Source organism: Dermochelys coriacea, chromosome 1, assembly GCF_009764565.3.
Source record: "Dermochelys coriacea isolate rDerCor1 chromosome 1, rDerCor1.pri.v4, whole genome shotgun sequence".
NCBI lineage: Eukaryota > Metazoa > Chordata > Testudines > Dermochelyidae > Dermochelys > Dermochelys coriacea.
This window is the reverse complement of record NC_050068.2, coordinates 57,091,857-57,111,425: the sequence shown is the minus strand read 5'-3', so window position 1 is coordinate 57,111,425 and position 19,569 is coordinate 57,091,857. Positions and strand designations below refer to the sequence as shown.

Below are 19,569 nucleotides of genomic sequence, written 5' to 3'. Positions count from 1 at the left end.
ATGAATAGGGAGTCTGATCTTCTTGTGTAGTCTACTACTACTTTTAGATCCACCAGGTTTATTGTGTCCTCCAGGCTCCAGATGCCTCAAGCTGTTTGGGTTCCCAGGTGTGCTTCCCAGCACTCCAGGCTGGTGTCAGCTGTGAGGACCAGAAGATCTGGAAGGGGTATGGGCATACCTTTGCGGACATTGCCCTGGGCTGACCACGATTTTCAGGAGCCGAGCACCAGCATCGGGATCTTTACTTGATCCTTCCAGTGTTCTGGGGAGTGGTCGCACACCTTTAAGATGAAGCTGTGAAGGCGCCTGCAGTGTGATTGTTCCCATGTAGTGACCTCTGTGCATGACCCTAGAAGGCCTCACAGTTGAAGACCCAGTGCTCTGGTGGGCCTCTTGCAGCTCCAGAACATGGAAAGCACTGTTTCTAATGATGGGTAGATCTTTGTTATTAAAACCTCTATGTACGTTCCCAGGTGACTTATTTTGGTGAACAGAGTCAAGATGCTTTTCTTGACATTGATAACAAAGCCGTGTGCTTACAGGGGATTCAGCATCAGGGATGTGGCTCTGTTGCCAGGGATGGAGCTTTGCTAAAGATGCGGTCCAGGAGAGGATACGTCTAGACACTCTGTGACCTAACTGGCTACGATTGCCACCACCATCTTTGTAAGGACCCTGGGGGTCGAGGACAGGCCGAACGGGAATGGCCAGTATTGATAATGCTACCTGCTGTAAGCAAACCTTAGAAATCTGTGGTGGCACAGTCTGATAAGAATATGGAGGTATGCATCCACCTGAAGTCAGAAGATCTCTCTGGAACAGGGATGACACAGTAGAGGCCAGGGTCTCCGTCCGAAACTTCATTTTCTTCATCCACTTGTTGAGCCTTTTGAGGTTGAGAATGGCTTACATTGCCCCTGTGCGCTGTCAAACAATGAAGATGGAATAATAGAACCCTGAGAATCTTTCTTCTGAGGGGATGCTCTCTGTCATGCCCATATCTAAAAGATGAGATATCTCATTCTGGATCAGACTGTGCTTTCCAGGATTGTTGGAGTTGAGGGACTGGACTGGGAAGAGATGAAGTAGAGCCCATAGCTCAAGGGAGTATCCCTAACTCACTTTTCTGTGATTGATACAACCCATTCCTCCAGGAAATGGGAAATTCTACCCCCTAGTTTCAGCTCTGGGCAGTTTTTACCATAAAGCAGCTTTGGGAGGGGTGGGATTCCCTCTGAACTTTCACCTCAAACCTTGGTTCTGTGGCTTTCCTTTGGAGAACCTGCTTTCCCTTTGTTGATATTTCTTTGAGGATGAAGGCTAAAAGGAGCATCTCTGTCTGAGGGCCAGTCTGTACTCTCTCCTGAAGCCATTATGTGGCATCGGAAGAGACTGTTTGGATTTTGTTATGCTGTCTGCCACTACTTCGTCTAGCTTTTCCCAAAAAAGAAGGAAGTCTGTAAACTTGGCAGGTCATAGAAATGTGGCTTTGAGCGGGTATCCACCTTCCAGGGTCAGAGCCATAGGTGGCAACTGGTTACCAAGCATGGCTCTGGCTGAGAATCGCACTGCATCCATTGAGGCGTCATCTATGAATGCTGTTGCTGGGAAGACTCTTTAAAATAGAGCCAAAGTCAGGGTGATCTCTACCCTTAAAGGTCCTGAGATCTTCCAACCAGGAAAGAGATGTCCTTGCAAAGCAGGTGGCTGGTACAGAAGCCTTGAGGGGGCTGAGGAGGCCTCAAAGACTTTTTTTTAAGAGTGGCCTCCATCTTTCTATCTGTGGAGTTCTTATGATCAGACTCCCCTTCTGAGGGGATAACCATATCTCTTACTTGGGATGCTACAAAGGGGTCAACCTTCGGTATTTCTGAATAGGGTCTTTTGGTTCCTGAATCTTATAGAACCTGAGGTCATTTTTGTTAATGTGAATGCCTTCATTGGGCTTATCCCATTCTTCCCTGATCACTTCCTCAAAGGAGAAGTATAGGGGAATCGCAGCTCCAGGGACGATTTTGAGGGGAGAAATGTATTCTGAGGCTTACTTGTGGGAGTCTGTTTGGGTTGAATCTGAATAGTGGAGACAACTTTGCTGCATATGGGCTCAAATTTTGTGGGGGGAGAATCTTTGCTTTCCCTGGTCCCATTTGGTGTCAGAGTCCAACAATTCACCATCCTCAGTGAAGGAGGAAGATGAGTCACGGGTTGTAACTCCTGGATCTTTTGTGCTTTTTCTGCCTCTCTTTTCCTTTCTTCGATTTCTTAACTTTTTTTGCACACTTTGAGAGCATATGAGCTCTTTGAGGCTTTGCTGATCCTTTTGTGGCTAGCCTTCCTAAGGGGCTGAAGCCCTCTCAAGAGATCTCTCTTTGAGTCCTCCCATAATGGGTCCGATTCCCCTAGGGAGGGAAGGAGGGGATACAATGCCAGAGCCCTATTAGTTGAATTAGGAAAGAGGATGGCTGTTTATGAGCCCTGCTTCTTTTCCCTGGGCACTCAGGACCCACTTTAAGAATTGAGTGGGGGGGCAGAATTTGTGGCCCCACAAATCTCCTCTCTGGTTTTCAGGAGCCCTTTGGGACTCTTCCCTGAATTGGCTGGCTGGGGTCCTCCTCGTCTTTAGAGCCTCTCACTGCTCTGCCCAGAGATTCCTGGTCCATTTTCCCCACACTGGCATTGCAGCTGCTCCTGTCCGTGGGGTACCCTGCAGACCTGTCTGACTCATAACCCGGGGACCTGACGGACTTAGGAACAGAAGGCTGGGTACAACTCATCATCGGCCAAGCCCAGGAAGGCTGTCTCACAGATGGAGCATCATTTAGATTTTATTTGGTGCTTTTTAGGCTGCTTTACCATGCCTGAGAGGCGCAAAGGAACCAGTAGGGAGGTACCACAGAGGAGGCTCAGGGTGGATTATGTCACCCATCTGCGAACAGGCCCCGGGAGGAGGGAAAGGCTAGAGAGGGAGAACAGTGCTCACCACTGCCCTAAAAATAGCCAAACAGAATCCTGAACAGAAGAAAATAGGCAGGAGCACCAGAAGCACCGTCCACAAACTGCCATGGAGGCAGACAATGTGGCGGCAACAGGAACGGAGGGGGCATGGCCAATGCACGCCGCACCAAGACTTTGATCCACCTCCACGAGCTGCACAGAAGAGAGCAGCAGTCCAGCCGCTCAGAAATGTAGGAGACACTGGGCTATAAAACAGTGGAATTACTCCAGGGATGAATTTGGCCCAGTATGCTTGCAGCACTGCTTCCGCAGTTCCCCCATGTTACTTCAGAAATGAATACAGACAGGAGATAAGACGCAGGAGGGCTCCATATGCATTTAGTTAATTCAGTGTAACTCACTTGTCACAGGACTAACCAGAAACACTTCCATCATCTGGAATAATCCAAAGTGTAAATTTTTTTTCCCAACAGCTTCATGCCTTTCTAACACCTTATCCACTTCTATGGATTTGTGGATTAAATGTTAGAATGGTACCTCTATTATACCAGCACTGCACGTTATAAATTCACTTACAGATCATTTCGGTATGGGTTTATTTTGGTTATTCACAGAGAAAAGAACACTAAAAATAGAAAAGGGTGGTGTTCAATTTAGAGGGGTTTTTTTTAGTCAGATTATTTTTGTTGTCCTTCTTTAGTTGTTTACTTCTTAATTGACTGTAAACAAACAGAATAAATTACTTTTGGAAAAACTGGGTATAACCATTTAAATACTGGCCGTTTTTCTCTCTCAGGCTTTGTGTACACTAGCACTTTTGTTGGCAAACCTTTTGTCAGCCAGGGGTGTGGGAAAAAAACCACCTCTGACCAACGTAAGTTTCACCAACAAAAATGCCAGTGTGGACACGCTCCTGCCAGCATGGCTACCGCTGCTTGTTGGGGATGGTTTTGGGAGCGCTCTCGCCCGCCGGCGTAGAGCAGCTACAAAGGAGACCTTACAGCAGCGCAGCTGCAGCGGTACAGCTGTGCCACTGCAAGGCCGGTAGTGTAGACATAGCCTTAGTAAATGTAGAAATCGTTGTTTTCTTTCCTCTAAGCAGTAAATGTCCCTACTGGTATAAATAATACAGTGTTTTGTATTGTTTTTTTCAACAGAGCACAGAAGAGACAGCAGCAGAAAATAGTTTACGACTTTTAAGGAAAAAACATAATAAACACAAAGGTTTGACAAATAATTAATTATGATGATGATTTGATGCGATAATAAATTGTACTGAAATGGCCAGTCTGAGGTCAGATCACCTCCTAGCAGCTGAATCGCAACTATACGTTTCCTTTTTTTCCTCAGTTCGCCAGTTCTCTGCACGCTGGCAAGGGAGTGGGGTTCTGATTTGCAGAACAGCTGTGTGATTGCAAAATAATTGTGCAGGAAGCAAATCCCACTGCTTTGGCTGAGGGCCATTAATATCCAAGAAGAGTCAATTATTCCCCAATGGTTATATAATCCCTTGACCCTGAATGGCTGCTGGTCTCAGAACTCCTCAACCATAGGCCCACAGCAAACATGGATGCCTCAGCTTCTGCCCCCTCCCCTCCCTCCAGATGTGAAATGAGATTACATTTAGAAAGCAAAATTACTCTTAGCTGGAAAATTAACATCAGCCTCCTTCAAAGGGGAAGGAGGAAAAGGCAGCAGTTATTGAGAAGGCTGGTGTAACATGGGTTAGTGGGGCCAGAAGTTGAGGTAACCATTGTAGGGGCTGTTCATAAGTTATATAACACATGGGGGGTGGGGGTGGGGTGTTAGATGCTTAATTCTTCATTTGTTAGAGTGTTACAAAGCGGTAGGTGGATCTTGAAAGTAACCAAAATGTGTTACCTAATTTATGAACATCCCCTTAGTTGTGGCTAGCAAGATGAGGAGACGAGGCCAGTAGCCAGTTAAGAGTACAGGCGAGAAGATGTCAAGCCCATTTCAGTACAAAAACTATTCAAAGATGTTTCCAGTTACTGCTGGTTGGTAACCAGCCCCTCAAATGTTTTAGGCCACCATGCAGTTATTATAAAATGCATTGTAATGTGTGTGTTTTATTTAGATTTAGCTGTTGTAATTGCATTTTTTTGTAGTAAAGCAAGTTGTCGAGCAGCTTGCTTAGTAGATAGCATTCCTTTCCAATGTCTTATACTGCACAAAAAGCATTGTTGTAATTACCTATTGGGATTACTTTTCCAAATAATGAGAGAGTTTGTATTAAAGAAGCAAAAGTGGCATTTACCTGCTGTGTATGGTGGCTAAATTCAGTGGGCTTGAAATACATTACCATGTATTTTTAAAAAAAATTATACTTCTCTGTATTACTGCTACAACTGTACTTCAACGAGCAGAAGACCCTCACAGAAAATGCTGGAACATTTTATTTATATATTATAAGATATCTGGTATAAGCAGAACTGTACTTTCTTTCTCTCAATCTCCCACCACTAACAAAATTATATATAAATTAGTTTTTTAACTCTGACACTTGCTCCTGTAATTTATTCTTCATCTGAAGTCTTAGTCCTTGGACCTGCATCCTCATAATCCTCTTCACAATAACTAGCTGATGTCAAAACCTAAGATCATGATTTGAAGTGGGGAAAAAAACTGCAGGCGCAACTAATCCTGTAAAAACAGCCTGCTTTCATGAAAATGTCCTGCGAAAGAAACAAACACAGAGTGAATAGTCTGAGTAGCAGCCGTGTTAGTCTGTATTCACAAATTGAAAAAGAGTACTTGTGGCACCTTAGAGACTAACAAATTTATTTGAGCATAAGCTTTTGTGACTATGTAGCTCACGAAAGCTTATGCTCAAATAAATTTTAGTCTCTAAGGTGCCAAGTGAATAGTAATTTTTTTCAGTTTTGGTGTGTTCCCCAAAGTTTCCCATGCGTGTTCAGCAGCTCTTTTAATTGAGAACCCATGCTTTAATAATGAGATTTGTTATACCTTCTCCTGAGGTCTTTACTCAAATCCTTCAAATAAAGACACAAAATAAAGATCTTTTTTCAAAACAAAGGGCGGTTCACACTTTAATACAAAGTGTACTCATGTGCCTCCTTTCAAACAGCCCATTTATTTTAGCATAATTAATGACTGTCTTCAGACAGACTAGTTAAAAACGGGTACATATATTTTCCTAGTTTTCCAACAGCTGCAAAGTTGCCATATAAAGTGGACCTGCAATAAGGCAAGTTAATTGCTATGTCATTTGGAAGATCCACATTCAGGAATGGATGCTATTCTTCAGCCAAATCCTGTTCAAATTGTTCCTTATTAGAACTGTTTCTCCCCCTTCCTGATCAAGCCATGCAGCAGCACTGAGAGAGGATGTAGTGAAAGCTATCTGATTTACCAGATTGAGAGATGCATGGAGGAATATGAATCTAATGTTGGATTGTGGTGACACACTTTGCCTGCCTGGAATTGAGAGGGTTTTATTCCTGGCACTGTGCCTATTGGCTTTTGACCCTTTCAGTGCCTCAGCTGAAAGGGTTGAGGCGGTAGAATTAGAACAACAAGAGAATCTGCCTGAATAGCCATTAGTTTAGCCATGTTCAATTGCATTCAGGAAAGGGTGAATAGGAGCTGCTACAATTAGTGGAGAGGGCTTTGAGATACAACGAACTACAGTAACTGTGCTGAGACACAATTTCAGTAAAAACGTGTGTTCTATATTTTAACAGCAAGAATAGACTTTCTTAGGAAGTGCAAGCAGGCTGGACTTCTGGATGGTATATTTAAAGAAATGCTAGACACACTTCACCTTGCAAAGGAAAAACTGATGGATGACAACACTTCAGAAACAGGTACTGTGAACAAACAGGAACTGTGCTTTGGAAAGATTCTGAGCTCGGCCATTTAATTCTTCTTAATTAATTAGCCTCTTACAGTTTGTATGGCAACTTCCACCTTCTCTGTCTGTGTGTGTGTATATATATATATATCTTCTTACTATATGTTCCAGTCTGTGCATGCGATGAAGTGGCCTGTAGCCCACGAAAGCTTATGCTCTAATAAATTTGTTAGTCTCAAAGGTGCCACAAGTACTCCTGTTCTTTTTATTTAATTCTTGGTACCTTTAACTTGGGGTCATGCTCACCTTTTTAGAGTCATAAATGGTTTGGGTGTTGGTTACCTAAGAGACCATCTCTTGCTTCCCCTGCTATATTACTTCAGTAGGGTGTTAGTGGCATGGGGGCAAGGAGCTGCCAACAAGTCATTCTCTGTGAAAGCGCCTCAAATCTGGAATTTGTTAAACAAGCTCCTTCCCCCAACAAACACGCACAGCTTAGTCTGCCAGATCCCAGGGACACTGTAAGCTGTACCAGGCATTTTAAGAAAAGGGTGTTTGAAGGGTTGTGAAGATTTTATCTGGACTGGGGTTGTATTTTATTTCATCACAGAGGGATAAGCAATCTATGTTAAAGATAGTTACAGTATATGAAAAAAATTGCATATGAATGCATTAAATCTTGTAATAGATTATTTAGAATAACATTAATTTAAAATACATTGGGGGTTCTGATTTAGCTACAGTACTTGTACAAAACACTGTTCTTGAAGCAGTCAACCCAGCTTAATAATCTTATGGACAAAGAAACATTAAAGAAAATTTCAAATTTCACTCTGTGGGATTAGCCTTCTCAGTTTTCAAAATAGTCTACTGCTATATCCTTTTGGGAATGAACAATATTAATGTAGTTGACACCGTTAAGGAAAGAGAAATAACCCAATTAACTAAATTTCCCTCATAAGAGAAGAAGTTTTTGCACGGCAAAAGTTGCCAGAAGTAATAAAAAAAATACTTATTCACATTTTAGAATCTCACAGCACCTTATAAACACGAAGTAAGTAATCCTCTGAACACCCATGTGAGGTGTGTAAGTATTATTTGTGTTTTACTGAGGGAAAACCTGGCACTAAAGCTTAATTTAAATATATTATGTTAATACACACTATTTAAGGATGCTACAAAGTCACTTCAAGCATTTAGAAATGTAAACAATTTATTAGCCTCTTCGACTGGGCACTTTCATGTCATGTGATTTGCAAATAGCAATTAAATTGGCATCCAGCCACTTCTATCAGCTGGCACATGGTCCCAGAGGTGTTGCAATAAACTAGATTTTAAAACTTATTAAATACATTACATGAACTTGGTTACCAGACAAACATTTACTATTTAAATGGGGTGGAGACTGTAGGTAAAATGTAATGAGAATCCCATTTATATCTTATTTTCCATAGGAAATTAGTGAAGCAAAATTGTGAAATTGATACTTCTTCCTTGGTATAAAATAGCAGAAGGGAGATTAGTATTTTTCCCAGCATTCTAGCTGATCTTAAAAGCCTCATAACTAAAACAACTGGTGAAGTGTACAGATTGCTAGTTACCATTTTGCAATTTTTAAGTTCTGTGTTAACATGAAACAGTAAATCAACTTTTTTTTCAACCCCTAGAATACGAGGAAACAGTAATATCACTTTTTGACTGTAGCCTGTTTGAAAATATACTTACAAATGTTCATTCAGGTATGTAAATATATATGCTACTATATAAAGTAACCCTCCCCCAAAGAAATAGTTATTAGAATTAAGGTTATTCCTATGATGGTTATGGTATAGTATCAGTTTAAAATCAAAGCTTTCTTAATGTTGTATTAAACACCCAGGTGAAATCATTGGCATCACTATCCTTAGAAACATAATATTGCACAGGTTTGTCTGTCTGATTTGAAGCAGGACAAGAGGGTTTTCTATGGTTTTAACTATTTGAGTATCAAGAACCTCATATGACTTCTTGACTCAGTGGACCCTGCCTCTGCCTGATATCACAGGATTTCCCAATGCATTGTTTCTTCTCCTATACGTCTCCAATGCCCCCACTCAGCCAATCGTTTTAGACAGAACATGTCTTTCAGGCTGACAGTTTAAAGAGGCCCTTCTCCTTCCCTGATTGCAATAGGTAATTCAGGGAGCTCCACCCACTTTAAATGGGACTTATTTAGAAGTCGTGCTAACAATAAGATGCTTTGAAAGATATCTAAAAAGCAGAGGGAAAGGAATGAAAATGGGGGAAATTAAGAGGAAGATAGTTGAGAAGGCGGCTGAATTGTATTGGAAGGACTGTGTTCCCCTTCTGTTGTGTATTTGTTAATGTGTTTACAGAAACAACCAGTTTTGAAAACAGCATATCAAGGAGAAGGGAGAAAACACTATTGTGTATTTTGGGCCAAATTTTTCAAAGGAGTCTCTGCTCATGCACAACTTTGCAAATGCCTACCTGAAAACTTTTCTGAGCACGGATACCAGTGTGCTTTGATAACAAGATGATAGATGCTTTGGAAATTAGAGCTGGAGCATGTGCATCCAAATGAAGGCTGCTCTGAAAATTTGGCCCTTTCCCCTGCTTTTCCTTCAGTATTGACTGTATGGCATTCTGAAACAGCCATGGAAGGCATGAGAATATACAAGCTAAATCTGACTGCAAAAAGGGAGTATTTTTCAGTCATAGCTGGGACCTAGGGCAGCAGCCAAGTCTCTCTTAAATAATCTGATGGCCTGATTTGCAGAAGGGTTGAGTATCTATAAATCCCGCTGAGGTAAATGGAAACTGCAAGTATCATATATATTAGGCTACCACTGAATATAAATACAAATGTTGTGCTTTAAAAAAAAAAAAGTGTTTAGGACTTTTAAATTAACCAGGTATCTTTATCTATAACTAATTGGTCAGACACAGTCATTCAAAACCAGCCCCTGTAAGCATTTTTTCCCCAATTGAGCTAAATAACTTCCCCATTTTTGAGGTATGGAAGCATAAGAAAACACTCTACCTCTCTCTTAAAATTGAAATGATTGTGTGTGACATAAGTGACTTGGTTGAAGCTAGGAACTTCAAGTTTATCTTTTTGTAGCTCTCATTGACAGGGTGGGGGGAATCAATTCAAGTTCTGAACAAAATCTGGTCAGTAACTTTAAGGTTGTGAACACTTAACCATGGCACTTTGCATGTTCCTAAGAATTTTCTGTTCATTATTAATGCAGGGCACTTTCTTTAACAATTTCCTTACATGCATGAAAGACTATGCAGTCTTGACTCATTTATTACCAATAAAGATCAATATGAATCTGAGTGCACTGTGATTTAATTGCTATATTTGCTGCCCTTTTAAAGTCAAGGAAATGTAAATTCAAAAGGTAACATGACAGCAGTGTCAAGTGAAAAATGAAGTTAAATTCCAGACATTTTAAAATTTGCAATTGTACTTTTCTCCTTGTACATGTTCTTTGAAAAAAGTGTATTTTTAATGATGCAGTGGCCTTTATACAATAGAGGTGTCCGTTGTACTGTGAAGTACAGATATATTTGCTAACTTCAAACATTCAAAGTTACTGAACTGACTTTCCTCAAACATGTCAGTTTTTTTAAAACCTCAGATCTACAAAACAATCCAAGTTTTAAAGGAAGCTGTTTTAAGCATTTAACATATTTAAAGCTGGATGTATGACCTCAGCAGTTGAGTCCCTAACAAATGGATCCTGAAAATAGAACAATTATTCTCATGTACAGTGTTAGCAACTTGAAATGTTCAAAACCTAAAAAGACACAATATTTTTAAACCTGGCTTGATTTAAGTCTCTCAGTATGTTATATAATTTCAGATATGACAGAATAATTTCTGATGGAACATATGCACAAAGTATTCCCCCCCCATTCTATAACTCCAGTGCTTAAACTAATTTTGCTCAAATGAAGTAAAATTTCCACCTTTTAGTAGAGACCAAGCATAGTAGTAGTTAGCCTAAAAAATTTTAGTTGAGAAAGGTATGGGGGTTTAATGTGAAGTCACAACTCTTACTCTAGCAATAGAGTGATACCTGTGGCTTTAATAATTTGAATGTGCATATATTTGTTCTTTACTGTGAAAAAAAAATTTTTTTTTCCTTATTATAGGAACAGAGGAAAAACTTCAGGAGCTTCTGGAAACCCGGAAAAGACTGGATACTCAGATTGAGCTACTGCAAGATTTAAAAGAAGTAATTCCTTTCCAGGAAAATATAGCAAGTGCATCTAGTTCAGTGTCTGAATAACCAATACTTCTCTTGATATCAACTTCCATATTAAAGATTTTCTACGACCAGAAACTGCTTCTGGTCAGTGTATAAAAGTGACTTTCAGAGACAGGGGTGCACAGAAAAACTATTTAGTGTTTTACTCATATTTTATACCTCACTTTTGCAATAACTTCATTTGTCCTTTTCCTTTTTAATTTTTACTGTGGCTCAAGGAGTGATAAACACTTAAATTTAGATACCTTCCGTACAAGCTTTTTTTAAATACTCCACAAGCCACTTTTTAAAATCACTTCAGTTGCGGCAGTTCCCTATCATGTGATGTGTCTGTGATTCAATGTCTGCTTATCATAGCAGACAAAATCATTATTAAAAATTGTTAAGGCTTTCCAAAGAGGAATTTAACAAGACTTGCACTTGAAGAAGCCTTCTGAGTTCAAAGAAGCAGACTTTTTTTTTTATTACGTTTTCTCAATTTACGGTGTGTTAATGTTTAAGTAGTTCTGTTTTAACTGCAATGGTGAGAGGCGGTGTCCATTAGCTGCTTGCAAACACCTGAGGCTGGCTGGTGATCATCCTCTGAAAAATCATTCTGTGTAAAATAGTTAGGGAGTCAAATACTGCAGTAAGAACATCTATGGCTTCCATGTGTTATTTTGTCTTATTATATTAAAATTGTTTGAATACAGAAAAGCAGTACATTTAGTTACAAAATTGCAAGTTAATGAAAAACTTGACAATAAACTGTTTTTGTAAAGAAAGTTGTATATTGAAGAAAACTAGTGACAAAATCAGTTTATGCACCAAAATACTATTGTATACAATACAGCCTTGTAGGTTCTGACTGCTAATCCACAGCCTTGCTGATTCTCACAAAACCCCTGGTTTCATCATACTTCATAGCTCAGCTCTAACAGAAGAGACAGTACAATAGAAGATTCATATTAAGATTTTATTATTCTTAAATACACTAAAGAACCTTTGCAGCTGTACTATGAAATAAATGAAATTAATCTACACTTAAGAAACTCAGTATATTTTAGTGCATTTTACACTTCACTTAACTACTTTACAAAGTTAACAATGCACTCTGTCATTAGTGTAAATTAATAGTTCTATTGCATAGCTCTACTTGTTGCCTGTAGACAGCCAAAATGTGCTACAGGAGTCCTGAATTGAGGGATTGATAGATTTAGTCTATTTAGGTGGAAATATTTGAAGGTGTTACCTCTAAGGACAAAAGCAAGTTACCAACATTCCAACAAGTCTTTCATCTCTCCCTTCTGTGGAAAAGCTGCTAGACAGAGAAGCGCTAGATATTAGTATGTCAGGCAAATGTACACAACACCCTGTGCATGTTCATAGCTCTAATTTTACTTGTGCTAGGTTTGAATTTAGGGTGGGGTTTTCAAAGATTCCTAATGGATAGGATTCCAAATCCCATTAAATTTCAAATGTGGGTTGGGCACCTAATGCCCTTACGTATCTTTAGAAATTTCAGTCTTGCTCTCCTGTTGCAGTGGTTGGCTTTCAAATCTATACCTCAGGGTTATGTCAACACTGGAGGTGTAATTTCCAGCTCGAGTAGACATGCACACTAGCTTTGATCAAATTAGCTAAAAAATAGCAGTGCAGCCGTGGCGGCACTGGCAGCAGCAGGCTCATCACCTAGGTACCCCGGGTCTTGGGTGGGATTGTTTCCAGCAGTTTCCCTATGCTGCTGCAGGGAGCTAGTGCAACGCTAGCACATATAAATTTGCCTGAGCTAGAAATTACACGTCCAGCTCCAGTATAGATATATGCACAGTAGCAAGAACTTGGATAACGATACTGAGCAATATTTTCAAAATTGCCGAAGTGGTTAAGAGTATAAGGCTATTGAACTTCAGGAAAACTTAGGCTCCTTAGCAACTGTTGAAAACAGAATTTTGATAATTTTATCCAGTGTGACTCACACCCCGATCAACTCTTGTCTTCTCAGTTTCCACACTTGTGTTCACTCACCACAGCCTAACAGCAGCTCAGTTCACAGGGACAGGATGCCTTGGCTAGGCCTCTTAACCCAGGTGGAGGAGAGAGGGCCACAGGAGACGGTATGGTCCAGAAACTCTGCTTTTCAGTGCCTCTCCTTAGAGGTTCCTGGGTTTTATTTTCTTTGGAGACACCTCTGAAATTACCCATACAAACAAATTTTAACAAAGCCAAGATTTAAAAAAGTAGTATTAAAACAAAAGAAACTGTTTGCTTAACACCTAGATTTACACTTAGCTGAACTCAATAAATTGTTCCCAGCTTAGAGCAGGGGAAAAGTGACTTTTACAACCTCTATTTCTGACCACTCTGGTCTGCCTGTCAGTGACAGCTGTTGTCCAGATAGCAGCCACCCTTGTGCTGTCCCTAGGACTTGCTTTTCAAGTCCCTATCATGGGGTCAGCTTGTATGTTCAGACATGCTTCTCCCTGGGTGGCCCTCATGTGTCCGTATGCAGCAAGGCAAGGCTTTATTAACTTTGGCCAGAAATACCATTTGTGTGGCAGAAAACCCATGAGCAATGATTAATGGCAGCCTTTCAAAGGCTTAATTAATTACCCTGCTGCCGGAGCCTTTTGCTGCATTGGGAATGGCTCCAGTAGCAAGACACTATACTGCTAAAAGTAGCACTGTAGATGGGAGAAGCACTACTGGGCAGAGAGAGCCACGTAGGGTTTATACCCTAGGGTTCAGGTGTGTAGGGCACTCTACTCACCTAAGCTGTGCCTCACCATCTACACTGCTATTTATACCTAGGGCCCTACCACATTCACGGCCATGAAAAACGTCTCACTGACTGTGAAATCTGGTCTCCCCCCTTGAAATCTGGCCTTTTGTGTGTTTTTACCCTATACTACACAGATTTCACGGGGGAGGCCAGCATTTCTCAAATTGGGGGTCCTGACCCAAAAGGGAGTTGCAGGGGGAGGGGGTCGCAAGGTTATTTTAGGGAAGACGCAGTATTGCCACCATTCTGCGCTGCCTTCAGAGCTTGGCTGCCGGAGAGCGACAGCTGTTGGCCAGGTGCCCAGCTCTGAAGGCAGTGCCAAGCCAGCAGCAGCGCAGAAGTAAGGGTGGCAATCCCATGCCTTGCCATCCTGACTTCTGCGCTGCTGCCTTCAAAGCTGGGCGGCTGGAGAGTGGCGGCTGCTGACTGTGGGCCCAGCTCTGCACGCAGCAGCACAGAAGTAAGGGTGGCGATAACATACCAGGCCATCCTTCCTTCTGCGCTGCTGCTGGCGGCAGCTCTGCCTTCAGAGCTGGGTTCCCAGCCAGCAGCAGCCACTCTCCAATTGCTCAGTTCTGAAGGCAGCACCACTGCCAGCAGCAGTGCAAAAGTAAGGGTAGCAGTACAGCAACCTCCCCTACAATAACCTTATGACCACCCCACAACTCCTTTTTTGGGTCAGGACCCTTACAATTACAACACTGTGAAATTTCAGATTTAAATAGCTGAAATCATGAATTTTACAATTTTAAAAATCCTATGACTCTGAAATTGACGAAAATGGACTGTGAATTTCGTAGGGTCCTATTTATAGCCATGCTAGCTGGGCATGCAGTGTCTCTACTCTACATGCCGCTATAAGTGTAGACGTACAATTAGTAAATACCCCTAAGCAGGGTTTGTCATCATGAACTACAAATTGTGGACAGAGGGCCAAGGCCCTCTGTCTCAGGAATAAAATGATTTCTCTCTGTAGGAAACCCTTAAAGAAATGGTCAATTACTCCTGATTCCAACAATGGAAAGTAACTAGCCATAATCAGTTTATTACTTGGCCATACTGGGTCAGACGAAAGGTCCATCTAGCCCAGTATCCTGGACAGTGGCCAACGCCAGGTGCCCCAGAGGGAATGAACAGAACAGGTAATCATCAAGTGATCCATTGCCTGTCACTCATTCCCAGCTTTTGGCAAACAGAAGCTCGGGACACCATCCCTGCCCATCCTGGCTAATAGCCATTGATGGACCTACCCTCCTGAATGTATCTAGTTGTTTTTTTAACCCTGTATAATCTTGGCCTTCACAACATCCTTTGGCAAAGAGTTCCACAGGTTGACTGTGCATTGTGTGAAGAAATACTTCCTTTTGTTTGTTTTAAACCTGCTGCCTATTAATTTCATTTGGTGACCCCCTATTCTTGCATTATGAGAAGTAAATAACACTTCCTTATTTACTTTCTCCACACCAGCCATGATTCTATAGACCTCAATCATGTCCACCTTAGTAATCTCTTTTCCAAGTCCCAGTCTTATTAATCTTTCCTCATACGGAAGCCGTTCCATACCCCTAATCATTTTTGTTGCCCTTTTCTGAACCTTTTCCAATTCCAATACAGCTTTTTTGAGATGGGGCACACAGTATTCAAGATGTGGGTGTACCGTGGATTTATATAGAGGCAATATGATATTTTCTGCCTTACTACCTATCCCTTTCTTAATGATTCCCAACATTCTGTTCAATTTTTTGACTGCCACTGCACATTGAGTGGATGTTTTCAGAGAACTGTCCACAATGACTCCCAGATCTCTTTCTTGAGTGGCAACAGCTAATTTAGACCCCATCATTTTATATGTATAGTTGAGATTATGCTTTCCAATGTGCATTACTTTGCATTTATCAACTTTAATTTCATCTGCCATTTTGTTGCCCAGTCACCCAGTTTTGTGAGATTCTTTTGTAGTTCTTTGCAGTCTGCCTGGGACTTAACTATCTTGAGTAGTTTTGTATCATCTGCAAATATTGCCACCTTACTGTTTACCCCTTTTTCCAGATCATTTATGAATATGTTGAATAGGACTGGTCCCAGTACAGACCCCTGGGGGACACCACTATTTACCTCTCTCCATTCAGAAAATGAAACTATTTTTTCCTACCCTTTGTTTCCTATCTTTTAACCAGTTACCAATCCATGAGAGGACCTTTCTTCTTATCCCATGACAGCTTACTATGCTTAAGAGCCTTTGGTGAGGGACCTTGTCAAAGGCTTTCTGGAAATCTAAGTACACTATATCCACTCTATCCCCCTTGTACACTTGCTTGTTGACCCCGCTCCCCCTAAGAATTCTAGCAGATTGGTGAGGCATGATTTCCCCTTTAGAAAAACTATGTTGACCCTTCTCCAACAAATTATGTTCATCTATGTGTCTAACAATTTTGTTCTTGACTAAAGTTTCAACCAGTTTTCCCAGTACTAAAATCAGGCTTACTGGCCAGTAATTGCCAGGATCATCTCTGGAGCCGTTTTTAAAATTGGTGTCACATTAGATATCCTCCAGTCATTTGTTACAGAAGCTGATTTAAATGATAGATTACAGATTACAGTTAGTAGTTCTGCAATTTCACATTTGAATTCCTTCAAAACCATCTGGTCCTGGTGACTTATTACTGTTTAGTTCATCAATTTGTTCCAAAACCTCCTCTAATGACACCTCAATCTGGGACAGTTCCTCAGATTTGTCACCTAAAAAGAATGGCTCAGGTTTAGGTCTGTGCCCCTCACATCCTCAGCCGTGAAGACAGATGCAAAGAATTCACTTAGTTTCTCCACAATGGCCTTATTGTCCTTGAGTGCTCCTTTAGCATCTCAATCATCCAGTGGCCCCACTGGTTGTTTAGCAGGCTTCCTGCTTCTGCCAAACTTACAAATTTTTTTGCTATTACTTTTTGAGTCTTTGGCTAGCTATTCAAAATCTTTTTTGGTCTTCCTAATTATATTTTTATACTTCATTTGCCAGAGTTTATGCTCCTTTCTATATTCCTCACTAGAATTTAACTTCCACTTTTTTAAGGATGCCTTTTTACCTCACTGCTTCTTTTACTTTGTTATTTAGCCACGGTGGCTCTTTTCTGGTTCTCTTACTATGTTTTTTTAATTTGGAGTATACATTTAAGTTGATTTCCCTACATCTCTATGATGGTGTCTTTAAAACGTTTCCATGCAGCTTGCAGGGATTTCACTTTTGGTGCTGTACCTTTTAATTTCTGTTTCACTAACCTCCTCATTTTTGTGGAGTTCCCCTTTCTGAAATGAAATGCTACTGTGTTGGGCTGCTGCAGTGTTTTTCCCTCCATAGGGATGTTAAAATTTAATTATATTATGGTCACAATTATCAAAGAGTCCAGCTATATTCACCTCTTGGACCAGATCCTGTGCTCCACATAGGACCAATCAAGAATTGCCTCTCCTCTTGTGGGTTCCAGGACTAGCTGCTCCAAGAAGCAGTCATTTAAGGTGTTAAACTTATCTCTGCAGCCTGTCCTGAGGTGACGTGTACCCAGTCAATATGGGGATAGTTGAAATCCCCCATTATTAATTATTATTATTATTAGAATTTTTCATTTTAATAGCCTCTCTAATCTCCCTGAGCATTTCACAGTCACTATCACCATGTTGGTCAGTAATATACCCCTACTGCTATATTTTTATTATTAGAGCATGGAATTACTACCCATAGAGATTCTATGGTACAGTTTGGTTCATTTAAGATTATTTCATTTGATTCTACACTTTCTTTCACATATAGTGCCACTCCCCCACCAGCACGACCTGTTCCGTCCTTCCAGTATATTTTGTACGCTGGTATTACTGTGTCCCATTGATTATCCTCATTCCACCAAGTTTCTGTTATGCCTATTATATCAATATGAGGCACTCTAGTACACCCATCTTATTATTTAGACTTCTAGCATTGACATACAAGCACTTTAAAAATTTGTCACTTTTTAGATGTCTGCCATTACATGATGTAATTGAATGGGACTTTTTTCATTTGACTGTTTCTCATCAGATCCTACCTGTATTTTATCATCTTCCATCCTCTCCTCTTTACTAGGACATACAAAATCTCCATTAATAGATCCTCCCCTAAGCGATGTCTCTGACCGAACCATATGCTCCTCCGCACTTGTTGGCTTTCCCCCAGCCCTTAGTTTAAAAACTGCTCTACGACCTTTTTAATTCTACGTGCCATTTTGGTTTAGGTGGAGCCCATCCTTCCTGTATAGGCTCCCTCTTTCCCAAAAGTTTCCCCAGTTCCTAATAAATCTAAACCCCTCCTCCCTACACCATCATCTCATCCACGCATTGAGACCCTGCAGTTCTGCCTGTCCTACTGGCCCTGCGCATGGAACTGGAAGCATTTCAGAGAATGCTACCATGGAGGTGCTGGACTTCAATCTCTTACCTAGCAGCCTAAATTTGGCCTCCAGGCCCACTCTTCTACTTTTCCTTATGTCATTGGTACCTACATGTACCACAACCACCGGCTTCTCCCCAGCACTTCAGATCAGTCTATCTAGATGCCTAGAGAGATCCATAACCTTTGCACCAGGCAGGCAAGTCACCAGGCAGTTCTCCTGCTCATCGCAAACCCAGCTATCTATGTTTCTAATGATCAAATTGCCCATTACTAATACCTGTCTCTTCCTAATATTCTACCACCATCAAATATTCCTTATTGGCACAAACGACTAGCTCGTACTTGAATAGTCAGGTGTAAATATGTGATTTTTTTTAAGAACAGATTTTTCAGTGTCTATGCTCTCCAGGTAGGCCTGCCTGCTCCCCAGGCCTTGGCTCCTGCAATATTGTTCAGGCAGCCAAGTTCAGAATCTCCTTTCTGGTGGGAGTATTGGACAACCATAAGGCCAGAATAAGACAGACAGACAGACACACTTTAAATGAAAGCTGAGATTCTGGAGCCCAGTTTCTGGCTGCAATATATAAAGGCATAACACTGGCAGAAAAAATTATTACTAACCTTCGGTAACTGTTGTTCTCAAGATGTGTTGCTCCTTTCCATTCCAGTGTAGGTATGTGCTCAACCCGAGCACCACTGCTGGAAAGTTTTTCCCTCAGTAGTATCCGTCAGGTCAGCTCTGGTGCCCACTGGAGTCACATTCTCATAGCACCAGTATATAGGGCCTGCCAATCCCTCAGTTCCTTCTTGCCAGCTAACTCTGACAGAGGGATGAGGGAAGAGGGGGTTTGGAATGGACATGAGCAACACATCTCGAAGAACAACAAACAGTTATGGAAGGTTAGTAACAATCTTTTCTTCTTCGAGTGCTTGCTCATGTCCATTCCCATGTAGGTAACTCCCAAATAGATGTAGCTGGAGGGTTCAGAGTTCACAACAAGCAGATTGTAGCACTGCTTTGCAAAACCCAGTATCGTCTCTAGCTTGTTGAATGATGGTGTAGTTAAACGCGAAAGTGTGGACTGAAGAGCACGCTGCTGCTTTACAGATGTCCTGAATAGGGACCTGTGCCACGAATGCTGCTGAAGATGTTTGTGTCGGTGTGGAGTGTGCCATCAAGGCCGGAGCAGGGACCTTCACCAGGTTGTAGCATGTGCAGATACTGGACGTGATCCATGATGAAATTTTCTGGGCTGAGACTGGAAGACCCTTCATCCTGTCTGCAACAGCCACAAAAAGTTGAGTCATTTTCCAAAATGAT

At 41.3% G+C, this 19,569-nt stretch overlaps 2 protein-coding genes across 3 annotated transcripts in view; one reads left to right on the top strand and one right to left on the bottom strand.

The window, feature by feature from the left end:
• The window catches only part of LOC119850890 (histone-lysine N-methyltransferase SETDB2-like), a 102,909-nt gene extending 90,803 nt beyond the window's left edge, over nt 1-12,106 (top strand). The window contains exons 22-25 of the mRNA XM_043505100.1: nt 4,113-4,179; nt 6,681-6,803; nt 8,458-8,529; nt 10,955-12,106. Coding sequence (XP_043361035.1) covers nt 4,113-4,179; nt 6,681-6,803; nt 8,458-8,529; nt 10,955-11,091 — 399 coding nt within the window. The 3' untranslated portion in view covers nt 11,092-12,106. The remainder of the gene's footprint in view (nt 1-4,112; nt 4,180-6,680; nt 6,804-8,457; nt 8,530-10,954) is intronic.
• RCBTB1 (RCC1 and BTB domain containing protein 1) overlaps nt 5,293-19,569 on the bottom strand; it is a 67,576-nt gene continuing 53,299 nt past the window's right edge. Inside the window, exons 12-13 of one of the 2 annotated variants that reach the window (XR_005288453.2) lie at nt 13,078-13,240; nt 5,293-5,651 (exon numbers count right to left, since the gene is read on the bottom strand). The gene's annotated coding sequence lies outside the window, so the exon portion shown is untranslated. Of the gene's footprint in view, nt 5,652-12,011; nt 13,241-19,569 lie in introns of those variants that run through there. The other variant, XM_038368487.2, reaches the window with a different exon arrangement.